The following is a 17680-nucleotide window of genomic DNA, read 5'->3' as shown; positions in this document are numbered from 1 at the left end:
AAGAGAGACCTCAGAGACATCAAATAAACAGTAGAAGCCTTATTTGGCTCCTTATCTGAAAGGAAAAAACAACAACAACGATAAAAAGGTATTTCTGAGACAACCTGGAAAATAGGCATTGGGTGATATTGAAAATGGGTATTAAACATGGACTGGGTATTGGGTGATATTGTTAGTTGTGGTAAATTGCTTATCTGTGAAAGATATGTATTTGTATGTCTGTATGTATTTAGAGCTATGTATTTCATGAATTTAAAATACTCCAAGAAAAAAAGTGGAGGGTAAAACAAGTTCAGTAAAATGCTGATAGTTACAAAATCTGAGTGCAGGTACATGGGGTGAGGGTGGGGGTTGTTATTTTGTGTATGTCTGAAGGTTTTCTATAATAAAAACAAAATCAAATAGCATTCTGTAGAAACCTATGTTGATGATATAGCATACAAAATAAGTACATGTGCTTGATGAATTTATAATCCTAAAAAAAAGAAAATGAAAAAAGACATAACAACGTAAGATCACTCAAAGTAATGCTGAATCTGAACGATGCAAGCAAGTTAAGTGCAATAGCTCCACAAAGATTAACATTACTGTAGTTGCAGGGATATTGTTTACCCTACTAAAAAGAAATCCACTCAAATATATTTCTGCTTGTTTTCAATTTTCCCAGCTATTCTATTATAGATACAGATCTTTCAATCCTGGGATTCAATGGAAACAAAATAGAAACTCTCAAAAGCAGACAGAAAAAACACATCTGTCTTGCCCAGTGAAATAATTTGGTGTTGAAGCACAATCTTAAATAGCAAAAAAATGCAAACACATAAAATATGTTTATCAGCAAAGATCAGTAGAATATTTCAAGGTAATGAACACAAATAGTTTAAAGAAAAATCTTTACAAACGTTTTCCTTAAATCACAACAATCCAAGCCGTAAATTAAAATATCGCCACAATATTAATACTACATATCCCATAATAAGCTAAACTGATGTGCTGCACTTGGTATGAACACAGAATGATCACACCTAGTTGATATGGCTCTGAAAAGACACAAAGATCAAGATCTCAAAAAATTCAGAGAAATATTATCATGGACACAATTTGTAAATGAGCACACAACCTATATGTGAAACAAGCAGATTTGACTACAATTTTCAGTTGAGTGAAATTAGACTGCTCAGCCACACTATCACCCACAGACTGGGTTGAGTGAAATTAAATGCTAACTATGCTTAATGACAGATAATTTTTAAATCTTTTCACTAATAATGCACTTTCATGTATCTGTGGTCATAAAGAAGCTTCACCTCTGCCCAAATCATTCCAGTATAAACTTAGTTATCAAAAATAACTTATTTGCATTTCTGTTTTGGCCAACAAAGAAAAAGCAAATATTAAACAGACAATAAGAGAATAACGGGGCAGGGGAGAACTCATTATTCAAGGCCTGCAATTTTATATAAACTAAAAAATGCATTAGAGGCTCAAAATAATAACAACCCATTATACATCTATTGAGGATTATTCTTATAATTACATGTCCTAAAACATACCTACATACTATGAGTTACCATACATAGTATCAAGCTTTGAGTTTACTTGCTACTTGGCCCATTAGGCCAACCCTAAAAAATGCTTACCATTGAAATGGAAATTCATTTTCCATTTCAATATTGAATTTGAAATGTTCATATTTTGTCTCCATATTGAAATTTGTTTTATATTGAGTTCTGCTCCTAAGATCAGCCTGAAATGTTTTATCCAGTTTTTTTTTTAAAGGTGTGGGAAGCCTATTATAAAATAATTGAGTCTATCTTTTCAGTGTTAACTATGTAGTAAACAAATTTGCAGCCAGGTCTTACATATCTGTCCCATCTTAATATAATAATTTGTCATCATTTTAAGAGTACAATACTTACACTAAGTGTATGTTTTGTTCAAATTAAACAGATTACAAAGGAAACTTAATTTGATGTTTGTTTTTTAATAGACATTACAAATTAAAAATCTCAAAACCTGTGGAAAAAAGTTTTTAAGAACAGTCTACCTTGGTAAAACATGCATACTCTCACCTCTTCCTGTCTTCTTCTACTTTTCCATTCACCTTTTGAATAGCATTTTTCCTCTCCTTTCTCTTAAAGAGAAATTCATATAAATCATTAGTGCCTGTCATCTATTAATATATCCAGTTCAATCTGAACCTTCCTCAATTCATGTCTAACCTCTAAAGCAATTTGAATCCAATGAATCAGATGAGAAGTTGATTCCAAAAACCACGTTAAAAAGCAAAATACATTTGAGAATATGTCAGTGTTATATATTCCAGTACAGATTAGTGTCAACAAAACACTAAGCATTCAATACTTATTTGAAGGGCTTAAAGACTGTCATAATGCTAGAATCTGGACTCATGCTTTCAACTTCATTCTTATCAAATAGTTAAAATAAGTAAAAAATAAGCTGCATTACTAGTATATTGAATCCCACTTAGCAAGGCATAAAGACTATTAAGTGCAAAATGGTTTTCCAAGAGTGTTTTTTTTTCCTCCTGGTAATCAACCTTCTATCAGACTTCGATCATCATACAACTGGAATTGCTTCCATAGAGTCACCAGTAGGAAATCAGATTTCTTTCAAAAATCTACTTCCAGGCCTCCACACACTCCTCCTTCCAATCCCCCTTAAGTATTCAATTTCTTTCCTGAAGCAGACCTTCCATAAATATTACAATATTAAGGACTAAATTTTAATGAATGCAAATCAGAGAAAATGAAAGAACATTAACTATCATTCAAAACTCCCTTTAAAAATGTCTCTTTCCAACTTATATTTTTAACTTCTCCCATAATTCCATTTAAAAAAGATGAACACAAAATCTCTCTAGTAATGACTTTATTCATGAATCTCTAATGGAATTCAAAATAGCAAAGAACACGAAAATTTGCAGATTAATATTTATTAACCAAATGCATCAGAAAATACATCTATTTTCACATATCAAAAGTGCCTAAAATGCATGTGAGAATATAAATATTCTCCACTTTGTGGAACTTCAAGATAATGAAAAATTGCTTAATACAGTTTGCCACAAAAACTCATTACACTGCAAATACAGAAGAAATAAAAGAACTCATTACACTGCAGATACAAAAGAAAAAAAATGTAACTGGCAAAATAACCATTTCATGGCTAATCTTTTGGTAAAGTGCTATTTTCATACTGAAAAAAAGAAATTAAAAAAGACTAAAAATTTTAAATTCTGAACCATCATTCTGAAAGTCTGAAGAGTTTTCTTTAGTATTCACTTTGTTCATCACATTCATGTGTTCCCAACATAAGACTAAACACTATCTCAAAATCTTAAAAAATCTTTCCATTCACAGATTATTTCCTGGAAGTTAAAAATTATTACATCATTGCTAAATGCAGCTTTTCACGATACAGGCGTATATTAGATACAACAAATAATTTTTCATTGTTCTAAACATGATCTTTGGTTTAAAGCTGTCCCGTTATCTTTTTTTAGTTGGATGGTGTGGTCAGTAAAAGATTCATACAACAGCATACTAGTTTTATTTGAGCCATATAAGAAAATAGGGTCAATCACCTAAGGGCAATGAATGGCATGTTATCAAGAATCTGGCGAGATGAATTCCCTGAAATTCATAACTGATGTGTTAACGGAAATCAGTGTCGCTGAACAGTGATTTACTCATTTCCTTTCCTCAATTACCTCTCTCAATTCATTAACAACATTAACCAATGAGAGGAAATTAGTTGGAAAATTCACTAACAGCATTAGCCACTAAGAGGAAATCGGCTGGAAAAAAAAACTAATCTGAACAAAGGTACAAAGACGCAAATCTTAAGCAGATTAAGCAAGACCAACTAAATGGCATAGGTAAGCATGGCTGTGGCCACCCATACACATACACACACCTCATATTTAGAGTGTGAACATCTATCACTGCATAGATTCCACCACGCAGAAGAGCTCTATGCCTGTGGGTGTATATACCCTAGAGATCAGAATGGATGGTTTTCCAGAATTAATAAGACTTTGAATGATGCAAATGTTGGCCTTTCCCCAAAATAAAAGGCTTTTAAATTAATAGAGCAACAGGATGCAAATACTGGGCAAATTATAAGAAGTCATAAGGTTGAATCTCAGAAAGAACACGTTCAGTTTTGTAACTGAAGGCTGTTGATTTCTTCTCTCTCTCTTTGAATAATGAAATGCAAATGCCTTTTAGCAATGGCAGCATTCAAATCCCACAAAAAATCAAGCAGGGCCCCCTTAAGGAGTACCTCCATTGGCACAAACTGTAAAACCTGCTGGGGTGAGTCAGAGTTGAGCAAAGTGCTCAACAATTCATTCACACTCTGCAAATATTGGAAAACTGGATTTGGAAGGTCCTGATAACCAACACACAGCAGGACTGCACAGGTCCTCAGGGGATCAGAGGATGTGGGACAAAAAAAAGTGATGAATCTAAAACAACTGTGGAGTACAAAGATCAAACCAGCCATAAATCTTGTGAAGCAAGAAAGTACAGGCAAAATCATAACATCTCCTGTATGAAGCTCCCGCAATGAATGTAGAAGGCAGTCCAAAAATAAACGCTGGTAAGTTGGATCTCCATCATGAAGCAATGAACAGCTAAAAGTTGTGAGTTCAGCTGATTCTAAGAGTCGAACTTCCAACGGTATATGCATTTTGATATTATGGAGCGTCGAAAAGCCCACCAGCAGGCACTTTATTTGATTGCTGGGTTCTACAACCTGCTCATCCTGAAGGCACTCAGTAAGGCTACACAACTCGGAAAATATCAGTTCTTCAGAAAAAACATGACAAGAACAAGAATACTGCTGTTTTGGCCTAAACTTGGAATCCAAATTAAAAGCTCCTCCTAATGACTTTTCAATTGCTTCATTAAGAGTTTTTAAAATTTCACCATTGCAAAAAGGAGAACACTTTACCTTTGGCAGTTTCTTTCCCTCCAAAATATGCCATAAGTGACACTCAAGATTGGAAGCTGTTCCTTCTAAAATAGAACTTTGCCCAGGATGATATACACCATGTTCTTCAGCCCAACTATTAAAGTATCCTTTGGCTACTTTATCTTTCCATGAAAGGGCTTCTAGCATCTTCCTTTCATTATAAGTTCTAAAATATTTGTTCCTCTGCCCAAACCATTTTGTATTTGTACTACAACCAATACTAGATTTTTTTACTAGCCAATTATTTCTGGAAAGATGTTTCAGTTGAAATTTTTGCATAAAATATTGTACAGCACAATCCCTTAAATTATTCAGCTTTTCTTGTTCCGCCTTTCCCATGCACTCAAACAGACGAATGTTTTCAGAAATAGTCTCTAGCTGATATTTATGAAAGAACACACAACATTCTTCATGTCTCTTAAGAAAAGAATCAGGAATCACATGATGGGGAAAGAGGGCTTTCCTTTTCATTTCAGTCCCAAAATTCAAGGTCATCTTAGATAACAGAGGATGGATGGCCTCTCTCCCCTTATAGTAGAGGCAAACCACATAGACTTCGGAGTTTCCTGCCTTGCTAGTAGCAGGTTTGAAAACATGGACTTGGTCAAAGCAACAGTTTAGCAGGTACATCAAGTTTATGGAACAATGTTCAAACATAGTAAACATCTTTAGAACAAAAGAGCCACCGTTTCCGAGAGTGGTCAGAGCAGTGACAACTTCACAGTAATGCAAAGAAGAAACTAAAGCTTCTTGTTCACCTGGGTTTCCTTGGCAATCAAAACTCCCATCTGCAGTGACCAAGTGAACAGTAGCCATGCTGCTTATGAAATTCTGAAGTCCAGTCAAGAATTTCAGGGTCATGATATCACCAGTGTTATCTGGACCAAAGTACCACCAGTGCAAGGTATTTGCTATAAGCCGGTCATCCATAATCATCATGAGGTCGTCATTTGCTTCATGGTATGGATTCAGAGTATTTGCTACCCAACTCCAATGACAAGGAAACCGATGGGATTTTAAGTAGTGGTTGAGACTAGCTATAAAAGCTCCTGGAGCTTCACAAAGGTGTAGAGAATTCAGTTTTCCATTCTGAAAAGCTTCCTGTGGAATAAGTGGAAAGCTGCACAAAATCTCATGGAACTTACACCATGCTTGAGTACAAAGTTCAGCATTCACAGATTTTCTAACATGAGAAATGATTTTCCCTGCTTTATTAGTGAAAGCAGTGTGCTCATGCCACTCATCCAGTTTCTTATCACTCAGTAGGTTTTTTACTTCATTTAGGGAGTTCTTCAAATCAAGAAATGCATTAAATTCAGTGTGGTCACAGGTGAAAATCTCACTGGGATCTGGTAACTGCCACTCATTATTAAGTGGCTTGCTATAAGAAAAGTTCTTGGCAAAGAGTTCAAAAATGTCAGCAAGAATATCTGGGCTGAATGATGTGGGACTTGCTAGCTGCTGAACTGGTGTCTTTCTGCACTTACTCATTTTCAAATCAAATTAAAATCTAGGAAGAGAAAACACATAATGAAATGAATCAAATTTATCAGTGAGCGAAATCTCATGAGCAGCAAATATGATCACACTCATGACAAACTCCATAAAATGGGAAGGCTAAAGTCAGCATACTCTGTTATTTAACCAAGTAATTTGGAATAATGAAAAAGGCTTTGATATCCAAGACCTGGGTTCAAATTCCAGCTCTGCTAATTATGGCTTAATAAGCACCCTTGGGCAAATTCCATCTCTTGGATTTGGTTTCTTCTCATTTAAAAAAAAAAAAAAGCCTATCATTTTTTAAGAAGATAAAACATACTAGCATATAAAAAACATATAAAAAAGTATAATCATCAGTGAATGACAGCTCTGATTATCATAGTAACCCATCTAACTCTTCCCCAAAGTTCTTCACTATCAATGGCTGTGACAACACCTACATGACCTCAAACAAACACACCCTTAGAGATTCATCCCTGGACATGACCTTTGTTCAAGCTCTAACATGTGACTTTTTGTTTTTTTTTTTTCAGTTCCCGTCATACCTTACCTCCTTCGGGGAGAGGATCATGCACCTGAACCCAGTACTGATCCTGCCACAAGCCACTTACCTCCCTAGTAGGATTGTTGAATACATCCTCTCTGTCCAGATTTCATTCTCTAAGACAGGCACTTTGGTGGTACCAATCACCTATACAGGTCATCAACTAATGTTCATCATCATACTGCTTGTAAACTGTGCTGTACTTGAGTGGTTAGCCTTTTTCTGCTTGATGCTGAAAGTGACCAACAGTTTACCCTGGTATGTCTCAAACTACAGATTCCTGGCTTTCATATGGTTCAGACAGCTCCACACTTCCACCATAAAATATCATTATTTCTTCTAGCCACTAAAACTTCTTAACACTTGGATAGCAGAATTTTATACTGAAGAAATATATGTACTGAATATACAAATTACAAATAGTCACTCTACATACTCTGGCAGTCAACACTGCCAAAGAAACCAGAAACAAAGAAACCTCTTCCTTCTGAAGAGGGAAAAGGATATGAGAAGTATGGCTTAATGGCATAGTTTTGGAAAAGTTACAAATTCCAGCAGGGAGAGCAATGAATATTACATAGTACCTGTTAGTGCAATGTTAATCAATAGATGCTTTAGTTTATAAATTCTGCACTTATTTGGCATATACAATGCATTCTACAAATGATTTTCCAAAAAATCTAAATTTGTTAAATATGAAAAAATCAACAATCAAATCATCACTCCAGAAAAGCAGATGTTCAAGGACAAAATGAGAAACAAAGGGAACTACTGCCGTAATACATACAATAATATTCAGATGATGTTTCTTTTAGCATTTACTTTGTATTGTTCTTTTAGCACACTCTTTTCATTCTTTCTTATTTTGTTTAAATTATTTGCAAGTCTACTCTACCAGTTTGTAATTTCCCTGAAGTAACAGGTGTCTTCTTAGTCATTTGTTTGCCACAGTATATTTATATTAAAAAAAATTTTTTTTTTGAGACAGGGTCTCACTCTGCTACCTGTGCAGTGGCACAGGTCATAGCTCCCTGCAGCCTTGACCTCTTCCCAGGCTCAAAGGATCCTCCCACCTCAGCCTCCAAAGGAGCTGGGACTACAGACGTGCACCACCACACCCAGTTAGTTAAAAAAAAAAAAAATTGTAGAGATAGGGTCTTGCTCTGTTGCCCAGGCTGGTCTCAAAATCCTGGGCTCAAGCAATCCCTCCAACTCGGCCTTCCAAGGTGCTGGAATTGCAGGTGTCAGCCACTATGCCTGTTTTTTGTTTGTTTGTTTTTTACTGGTAGAGCTATATTTAGACAAATTTCTAAACGAAGACAAAATTGAGGTGTTTCCACATTCACTAAAATCTTAAATAAGGGCAAATAAAAGTTTTTTACAACAAGCTCCTCTGTCTTAATTCGCATTGTGCTTGCTGGAAACTACAGCCATGTTTAGATCTCATCTATATTCTATTTTGGAAAAAGTCTAATTTTAGTCATTAACTTCACATACTAATTAATGACTGTAGTTAAGCTGTGAAATCTTACCTAAGCTAATAGGTAATTACCTTCACATGAGGACAACTTAAGTGATTCAGACACTCCACCGTTCTGACTATACTTTTGCTGTGTTGCCACCTAATTTTTATTACTACTCCCTTACTCACTACTCCAGCCAAACAGGCCTTTCTGCTGTTCACTGAAGACACCAAGCACATTTCCAAGTCAAAAGTCTTTCTGCATTGGTCGTCCCTCTGCCTGGAATGCTCTTTCCCCAGCTATCAGCACAGCTAAGTCCTTCACCTCCTTCCAATATTTGCTCAAATGTCATTTTCTCAGTGAAGCCTACCTAAGATTGCATCTTGCATTCCCCATGCCTCTTACTTCGCTGTATTTTTTTCCTATGGTACTCATGTCCTTCCAACCTATAACTTGCTTCTTTTTGTTTACTGTTTATCATTTGTCTTCCCCAAACTAGAATGTAAACTCCACAGGGGAGATCTTTGTTTTGTTTACACATAGACCATTCCAAGAAGTTGGACATTGCCTGGTACACAGTAAGCACTCAGTATTGCTGAATAAATGAGTGGATATCATACTTAGCACAAAAGGCATCTCTCTCTTCAAGTTCTGAATATGAGTCATTAATAGTGCACCTCAACTTCACTCCAGCACTTAAATGCATGACTTAAAAAAAAAAAAAAAAAAAAGAAGCATGTGGCTTACACCGTGTGTGGAAAAATTTTCCAGTATATGATCCTCTGAGCCTTTCATTAAACACTCCTTTGAGCTTTGTGGCATCATAATTCTGCTAAGTGGGTCGCTATTACCATTCTCATATTGCAAACTCAAGTAGGCAGTTATGTAGCCCCCGCCCAAGGAAATACTCGTAAAATTCGTGAACCCAAAACAAAACCCAGAAGATCTCATCAACAGTTTTTACCTCTCAACTGACACAAGGGAGTTCCAAGTGCTTCCGCCAACTCCTCCTACCAGCAACTGTGAAAACAACGGCCAGTGAGTATCGAGGGCTGACTTTGGGCCGGGTACCCCAGATCTCATTTCATCTAGTGAAGTAAGTCCCAAACCCCACTCCAGAGGCCCGGTTCCTGACCTGGAGGAAACTCAGTCCCAGCCCCTGGCTCACCCGCTGGGAAGTCGAAGGAGGGCCCGGGATCGTACTCAAGCCTGGATTACCTTCGCCCACGCCCACCTGGGCCCCAGTGTCTGGGGAGGCTGTACTTTACTCCCTCGAGGAAGCCATTCTGCACTTCCGCTCTCGGGGCTGCTTCCCGGGATGGTCCCTCCCTTTGGGTCCGCGGCGCCTCCAGCCACAAGGCAGGGAGATGGTGCGCCGGACTTGGGGGAAGGCTGTCCGGACCCGCCCTCGCGGCACCGGAAAGCCGGCCCCACCTCCGGGCCACGCAGCCGCCGAATGCCGGCAGACAGGGACCAGGGGCTCTCAAGTCCCACTGCGCACGCGCCCTGTAGGCCGGGCTGGAGTCACGTGCGCCAACGTTACGCACGCCGGCGACTCTCGCCTCGCCTAGGCCTCCGCTCCCTAGGTTTTGCTTCGCGGAGTACAGAAGCTGGGAGGCGCCAGCCTCCCGCCCCCGGCCACTATGGCAACGGAAGCGGCGCGCGCAGGCGGAGCGTTCTTTGGCTCCGTCCCCAAAGGAGGGGGGGGTGAAAGGGAGGGGGAGGGGGGAGGGGAGGGGGAGCGGGGGAGAGGGAGGGAGGGAAGGGACGGGGCAAACCTGTCTGTTAGGACGTGCTGGTTCCGCCCACTGGCTGCTGGCCCCAAGGGCTTTCAGACGCTTCTGGACAGATGTTGCTTCCTGTACAGACTGGGTTAAAACTGCAACTCAAAAGACAATAGGTTAAAAGCCAAACTAGGGAACTGCGAGATAAGATTGTTTATATATACATGACATAATAAATATTAATTTTGTTGCTTAACAAGCCAATAAGAAAAAGGCCAACAACCCCAGAAGGAAAATGAGCAAATATTAGAACAGGCCTCCCAAAAAACAAAAAAGTCAAACAGCCACTAAGGATATACAAAGCTGTTTAAACTATTATTAGACAAGAATGGAAATGAAAACAGTAATTTTTCTTTTTACTCAGTTTAGCAAAGATGTAAAACCTTGGTAATGACCACTGTTGGTGAGACTATGGGGTAACAGATTTACATCTGTGGATGTTAGAAAAACGTTATTAGAAACCTTACGGAAGGCAAACTTTATTTATTTGTTTGTTTACTGAAACAAGGTCTCACCCTCACCCAGGCTGGTGTGCAGTGGCTCGATCTCAGCTCACTGCAGCCTCAACTTCCCCGGGCTCACGCGATCCTCCTAGAGAGATGGCATCTCCCCATCTTAGGCTGGTCTGGAACTCCTGGACTCAAGCGATCCTTTGGCCTCGGCCACCCAAAGTGCTGGGATTACAGGCATGAGCCAAGCCGCCTAGCCCAGAAGGCAAACGTTGAAAAGAGACATGCATTTTGGCTGGGCGCGGTGGCTCACGCCTGTAATCCCAGCACTTTGAGAGGCCGAGGCGAGCGGATCACGAGGTCAGGAGTCCGAGGCCAGCCTGACCAACATAGTGAAACCCCGTCTCTACTAATAATACAAAAAATTAGCCAGGCGTGGTGACGGGCGCCTGTAATCCTAGCTACTTGGGAGGCTGAGGCAGGAGAATCGCTTGAACCCGGGAGGCGGAGGTTGGAGCAAGCCGAGATCACGCCACTGCACACCAGTCCAGGCGACGGTGCGAGACTCCGTCTCGAAAAAAAAGAAGACATGCATTTCAACCCAGCAATTCCTCCTCCTAGCAATTTATCCTTAGGAGGTAATTAAACAACTGGCGCTCACTTTGGACAAAATGTTCATTTAGCATCTCAATAACATAGCCAAATGGAAATACTCTAAATGTTTACTTTAAGAGAATTAATTAAATTATTACAGTACATCTATATAATGCACATATATGCATTATATGCAGCCATTAATAGGCTATATGTGTCAACAGTATTGCATGAAAATAGAAGAATATTACAATTATGTGTAGAGTTTTTAACCATTTGTGTAAATAGATATATAGACATAAATGTAAAATTCATTTTTTACAAGTCTTCCAGAACATGGACCAATGGAGAAAAGATTATATTTTCACAAAATAGTGGTAGGTCATTTGCGTCTCTCCATGGAAAAAAAATTGTATTTGGACCCTCCTCACATCATAAACAAAAATACGTTCATTTGGATTGTCAGTCTGTATTTTAAAAGTTAATAAGAAAACATAAGAGAACATCTTTGCAACCTTGAAGTAGTCAAAAAGTTTATAACAGGACACAAAACACTAATCATAAAGGAAAAATGTATAAATTGAACTATATTAAAACTAAAAATATCTATTCAAAAGACACCATTGAGAGTGAAAAGGCAACCTACAGAGTGGGAGAAGATTGTGTGTGTGTGTTTGTGTGTGTGTGTGTGTTTGTGTGTGTGTGTAAATATATATATACAGTAGAAAAATGGACAGACGCTGGCTGTGGTGGCTCACGCCTGTAATCCCAGCACTTCGGGAGGCCAAGGTGGGCAGATCCCTTGAGGTCAGGAGTTAGAGACCAGCCTGGCCAACATGGCAAAACTCCATCTCTACTAAAAATATTTTTGAAAATTAGCCGGGCTTGGTGGTGGGCACCTATAAACCCAGCTACTCTGGAGGCTGAGGCAGGAGAATCTCTTGAACCCGGGAGGCAGAGGTTGCAGTCAGCCAAGATTGCACCACTGCACTCCAGCCTAGACGACAGAGTGAGACTCTGTCTCAAAAAAACAAAACGAAAACAACAACAACAAAAAAAAAAGAAAAGAAAAATGGACAGACACTTCAAAAAGATATATCCAAAAGGCCTATAAACATATGAAAAGGTGTTAAACCTCATTAGTCTTTGGGAAAATGCAAACCAAAACCACAATAAGATACCATTGCACACCCACCAGAATAGCTAAAATGAAAAAGACTGAAAACGTGTTAGGGAAGATGGAAAGAAACCACTGAAAAACTGTTTGAAAGAAAATGATCTTCCAGACTCACTGGTTGGTTGCCTCTTCTTCTTCTTCTTTTTTCTTTTTTTGTTTTTATATTTCAGTTTTTTGAGGTGTACATATATACAGTGAACTGCTGAGATCATAAGTGTTCTATTCAACTACTTTTGACAAATGCCTATTAAATATTCCAGAAAGCACCCTTGCTCTCCATCCCAATCCATTTACCACCTTCAAGAAGCACCCACCCATCTGTTTTCTATCACCATAGTTTAGTTCTACCTATTCCAGAATTTTATATAAATTCAATCATTACAGCTTATGCCTTTTTGTTTCCAGCCCCTTTAGATTCAGTTAAATATTTATCCATGCTGTTGTATGTGTCTAGTATTTTCCATTAACATGTAAAACAGAGCTCTGAGTGAGCATTGAGTGAACAGCATCGGACTTGGTGGAGACAAGAGGAATGTTCTTTTTTATTATTATTATACTTTAAGTTCTAGGGTACATGTGCACAACGTGCAGGTTTGTTACATATGTATACATGTGCCATGTTGGTGTGCTGCACCCATTAACTCGTCATTTACATTAGGTATATCTCCTAATGCTATCCCTCCCCCCTCCCCCGACCCCACAACAGGCCCCAGTGTGTGATGTTCCCCATCCTGTGTCCAAGTGTTCTCATTGTTCAATTCCCACCTATGAGTGAGAACATGCGCTGTTTGGTTTTCTGTCCTTGTGATAGTTTGCTCAGAATGATGGTTTCTGGAATGTTCTTAGAGCTCATATGTTTGATCTGTTTTTCTGATTCAGTGGAATACCACACAGCGTTGGTTTTGACTATTATACAATCTTAAATTGTTCCTATTCTTTGTCACTTGATGTTCCATTTAGTCTCTTCTTGCTGCATGGAATGGACCACTGGTTAAAGGCAGCAAAGGCAGTGATCCTAAGGGAAATCCAGAAGTTGATAAGAATTCTGAACCTGATAATTCTTTCAGTTTCCCTTAAGAGCTTCATTAGATCTCTTTCCTTCTTTCTTTTTCTTTTCTTCTTTCCTTCTTTCTTTCTTTTTTCTTTCTTTCTTCTTTCTTTCTTCCTTTCTTTCTCCCTCCCCTCCCTCCCTCCCTCCCTCCCTTCCTTCCTTCCTTCCTTCGTTCCTTCCTTCCTTCCTTCCTTCCTTGAGACAGGGTCTTGCTCTGTTGCCCAGGCTGGGGTGCAGTGGCATCACCATAGCTCACTGCCACCTCAAACTCCTGGGCTCAAGGGATCGTCTCGTTTGGACCTCCCAAAGTGCTGAGATTCCAGGCATGAGCCACCGCACCCAGCCCTTCACTAGATCTTTATATAGCATTCTGATCAAAATTTTCACACAGCACTTATGCTATCAAAACACAATGTTAAGAGAAAATATAGTAAAAATTATAACCAATTCGTGTGTTATACTATTGGGTAGAACATCTACATTGTGGTATTTGTGGGAAAGTGCTTGTAAGCAGCAGCCTGAATCTCTTTTCTTAGTATTTAGAAGCAAAAGTTATGAAACAAATTAATTGATTTGTAAGGATAAATACAAGAATTCTAAACATCAGGTCATGAAAGCAGTTTTTGTCTACTTTTAATGGTGTAACACACAATTAAACTTCATTTTGCACTTTATACATTCATTACTAAAATTCAATGTGAAATGTCTTTCTTAAAATGTATTTCTCAGTAATTCATGTTTTTTTTTCTTACATAGTGAATTTAAAGTTAACTAAACAGTGTGAGTCACTAAGTTGGGGAAAACTCAAAGTGTATTTTATATGTTATAAATATCATTAAAGATTATGTTTAAGATTAATCTTAAAATAAGATTTATAATACAGTCATTAATAATATGCTGACCCAAAATACATTTTTACTTAAAATAGTTTTTTATGGACTGAATTGTGCCCCCCCGACCAGATGCTTCTGTTGAAGTTCTAACTCCTGAATGGATTTGGAGCTAGGGCCTTAAAGGAGGTAATTAAGGTCCCAAAGATTCTAAGGGTGGCACCCTAACCTGATAGGACTGATGCCCTTATAAAAAGAGGAAGAGACACCAGAAATCTCAATCTCTCTCTCTCCACACACACACACACACACACACTGAGGAAAGGCCATGTGAGGACACAGCAAGAAGACAGCTGTCTGCAAGCCAGGAAGAGAAGCCTCACTAGAAACCAGCCCTGCCAGCACTTTGATCTTTGATCTTGGACTTATATCCCCTAGAACTGTGAGAAAATAAACTTCTGTTGTTTAAGTCGCTGTGTCTTGTGGTATTTTGTTATGGCAGCCAAGGTAGACTAACACACACTTCTTTATTTTCTTTCATGCAAAAATGACCAATAGACTTTTGAAGAAAAAATCGTAAGAGTTTAATAGAGAATGTATATTGCACCTAATGTAGATAACAGGTTGATGGGTGCAGCAAACCATCATGGCACATATATACCTATGTAACAAACCTGCATGTTCCGCACATGTATCTCAAAACTTAAAGTATAGTAATAATAATAAAAAGAACAACAAAAAAAAGAGAGAATGTGTATTGCTATGAGATGGGCTCAGACATTTAAAAATATTGGGAAACACTGATACATGGAAGAAGAATGCAATATACGGCCCACCCTTGAAGAGTTTATCATTTCATTGCAGACACAAGATGTTTAAAAATAAATAGCATTTTTAAAAATAATGAAAGCATGGGCACCGGGCACGGTGGCTTACGCCTATAATTCCAGCACTTTAGGAGGCCGAGGCAGGCAGATCACGAGGTCAGGAGACCGAGACCATCCTGGCTAACATGGTGAAACCTGGTCTCTACTAAAAATACAACAAAATTAGCCGGCTGTGGTGGCGGGTGCCTGTAGTCCCAGCTCTAGGGAGGCTGAGGCAGGAGAATGGCGTGAACCCAGGAGGTGGAGCTTGCAGTGAGCCGAGATTGCGCCACTGCACTCCAGCCTGGGTGACAGAGCGAGACTCTGTCTCCCCCCCCAAAAAAAAGAAAGCACGGCCTGGGTGTGGCGGCTTATGCCTGTAATCCCAGCATTCTGGGAGGCCAAGGCGGGCAGACTGCTTGAGTCCAGGAGTTTGAGACCAGCCTAGGCAACATAGTGAAACCCAATCTCTACTGAAAAACAAAAAATTAACCTGGCGTAGTGGTATGCACCTGTAATCTCAGCTACAAGGGAGGTGAGGTGGATCACCTGAGCCCAGGAGGTTGAGGCTGCAGTGAGCTGAGATCACACCACTGCACTCTAGCCAGTGCAACAGAGTGAGACCCTGTCTCAAAATAATAATAAAGAAAGTATAGGGATTTATTGCAAAGTGAAAAGTACACACTCAATAAATAGCATTTATACAAGTAAGTGCTATATGGTGTGGTACAAGTTAAGTGTTGTAGGAGTCTAAAGAATGTGAAGTTAGTAGGAAAAATATGGGAAAAGACTAGGGAAAAAGGAACTTTAATTTCTGTTCTTTTAAGGGTAAAGTTACGTGGGGAAGGGGATTGCCAACCTAGCTCAGGAAAATAACATAAGTGAAAAAACAGGCAACAGGACAGGTAATGTAGATTTGCAGAAAAGGGATGGAAAGTTAATATGTTTAAATGCTAAATAGGTGGCTTAGGTGCTATATATAGTGTCTTAGCTTGGGCTGTGTATTAGTCTGTTCTCATGCTGCTAATAGAGACATACCTGAGACTGGGTAATTTATAAAGGAAAGAGGTTTAATGGACTCACAGTTCCACACGGCTGGGGAGGCCTCGCAATCATGGCAGAAGGCAAAGGAGAAGCAAAGGCATGTCTTACATGGCGGCAGGCAAGAGAGCTTGTGCAAGGGAACTCCCCTTTATAAAACCATCAGATCTCATGAGACTTATTTACTATCATGAGAACAGCATGAGAAAAACCTGCCCCCCATAATTAAATTACCTCCCACCAGCTCTCTCCCACAACATGTGGGGATTATTACTTTAAGAGTTAAAGGAAGAGGAAAGAAATATGAAACAAGGCTTAACAGTCAAAGACAGGTTTATTTTAGAGAAAAAACCTGAGGGGGCTTCTGGCTGATTTTGGTCAGGAGCACTTTCTCTTACCGACTAACAGTATAAATTGGTTTTAGGGTGAGCAGGTTTATCACAAGCTTGGAATGTTTCTTTGGGGGTGGGGGGAGAAGTTTATGGTGGGGTTGGAATGTTTCTGTTATCTTGGGCTGACATCTTCCTGGCCAGAGGGGAGTTATCTGAGGCTGGCATCTTCCTTGCCAGAGGGGGCTTATCTTGGGGCTAGCATGTTTCTGATCAGGGAGGAGTTTGGAATGTTTCTGGTCAGAGATGTTATTTGTGGTTTATGTTCATGCTGACCTTAGCCATTAGGCTGATGCCCTTTGGATTTAGGCGGTTTTTGATTAAGGTGAATTTTTAAATGACAGTCCTTGTCCAAGATGGCGATACTCCTGCTCTGTCAATTACAATTCAAAGTGAGATTTGGGTGGGGACACGGAGCCGAACCATATCAGGCTGTTACAACAAAATACCAGACAGTATGGCTTAAACATCAGAAATTTATTTTCTCAAGTGGGAGATGGGAAGTTCGAGATCGAGGCTCTCTTACTGGCTTGCAGATGGCCAGCTTCTTGCTGTATCCTCACATGGTGGAGAGAAAGCAAGCTCTCTTGTCTCTTCTTCAAGAAGGGCACTAATCCCATCATGAGAACCCCATCCTCCTGGCTTCACCTAAACCTAATTACCTCCCAAAGTCCCCATTTCCAAATACCATCACACTGGAGATTAGGGAATTTGGGAGGGTGGTGGGATTCAGTCTTTAGCAGGTATTGAGGAACCAGACTACGGAAGACCATGGAAGGCAGACTGAGGCACCAGATCTGCTGCAATAAGAAATGGTCAAGAGGGAATAACTAAGCTTGGTTTTTACAGAGTTAGGAACAGTCATGGCATAGTCAAATGGAAATATCCAGAGGGGAATGGGAAATCAATGGGTGGCTAAAGTTCAGGTGAGAAAACTGAACTGAGGTAACACTCAGCCCTGTGGATTTTCAAGTACCTACTTTATTATTAT

At 39.3% G+C, this 17680-nt stretch overlaps 1 protein-coding gene and 1 long non-coding RNA gene across 2 annotated transcripts in view; one reads left to right on the top strand and one right to left on the bottom strand.

Annotated features, from left to right (window-relative positions):
- Positions 1 to 2944: 2944 nt before the first annotated feature.
- On the bottom strand, positions 2945 to 10020 carry CMTR2 (cap methyltransferase 2). The gene is given in 3 exon segments (NM_001132150.1): positions 2945 to 6511; positions 9473 to 9528; positions 9743 to 10020. A coding segment is annotated over 1 exon segment (2310 nt). The 5' UTR covers positions 6493 to 6511; positions 9473 to 9528; positions 9743 to 10020; the 3' UTR covers positions 2945 to 4182.
- LOC129050841 (uncharacterized) overlaps positions 9372 to 17680 on the top strand; it is a 24511-nt gene continuing 16202 nt past the window's right edge. The window contains exon 1 of the long non-coding RNA XR_008514669.1: positions 9372 to 9546. This is a non-coding gene — a long non-coding RNA (uncharacterized LOC129050841). The remainder of the gene's footprint in view (positions 9547 to 17680) is intronic.

Source organism: Pongo abelii, chromosome 18 (genome assembly GCF_028885655.2).
Source record: "Pongo abelii isolate AG06213 chromosome 18, NHGRI_mPonAbe1-v2.0_pri, whole genome shotgun sequence".
NCBI classification, from domain to species: Eukaryota; Metazoa; Chordata; class Mammalia; order Primates; family Hominidae; genus Pongo; species Pongo abelii.
Note: the sequence above shows the minus strand (reverse complement) of the source record. Positions and strands in the feature narration are given on the sequence as shown.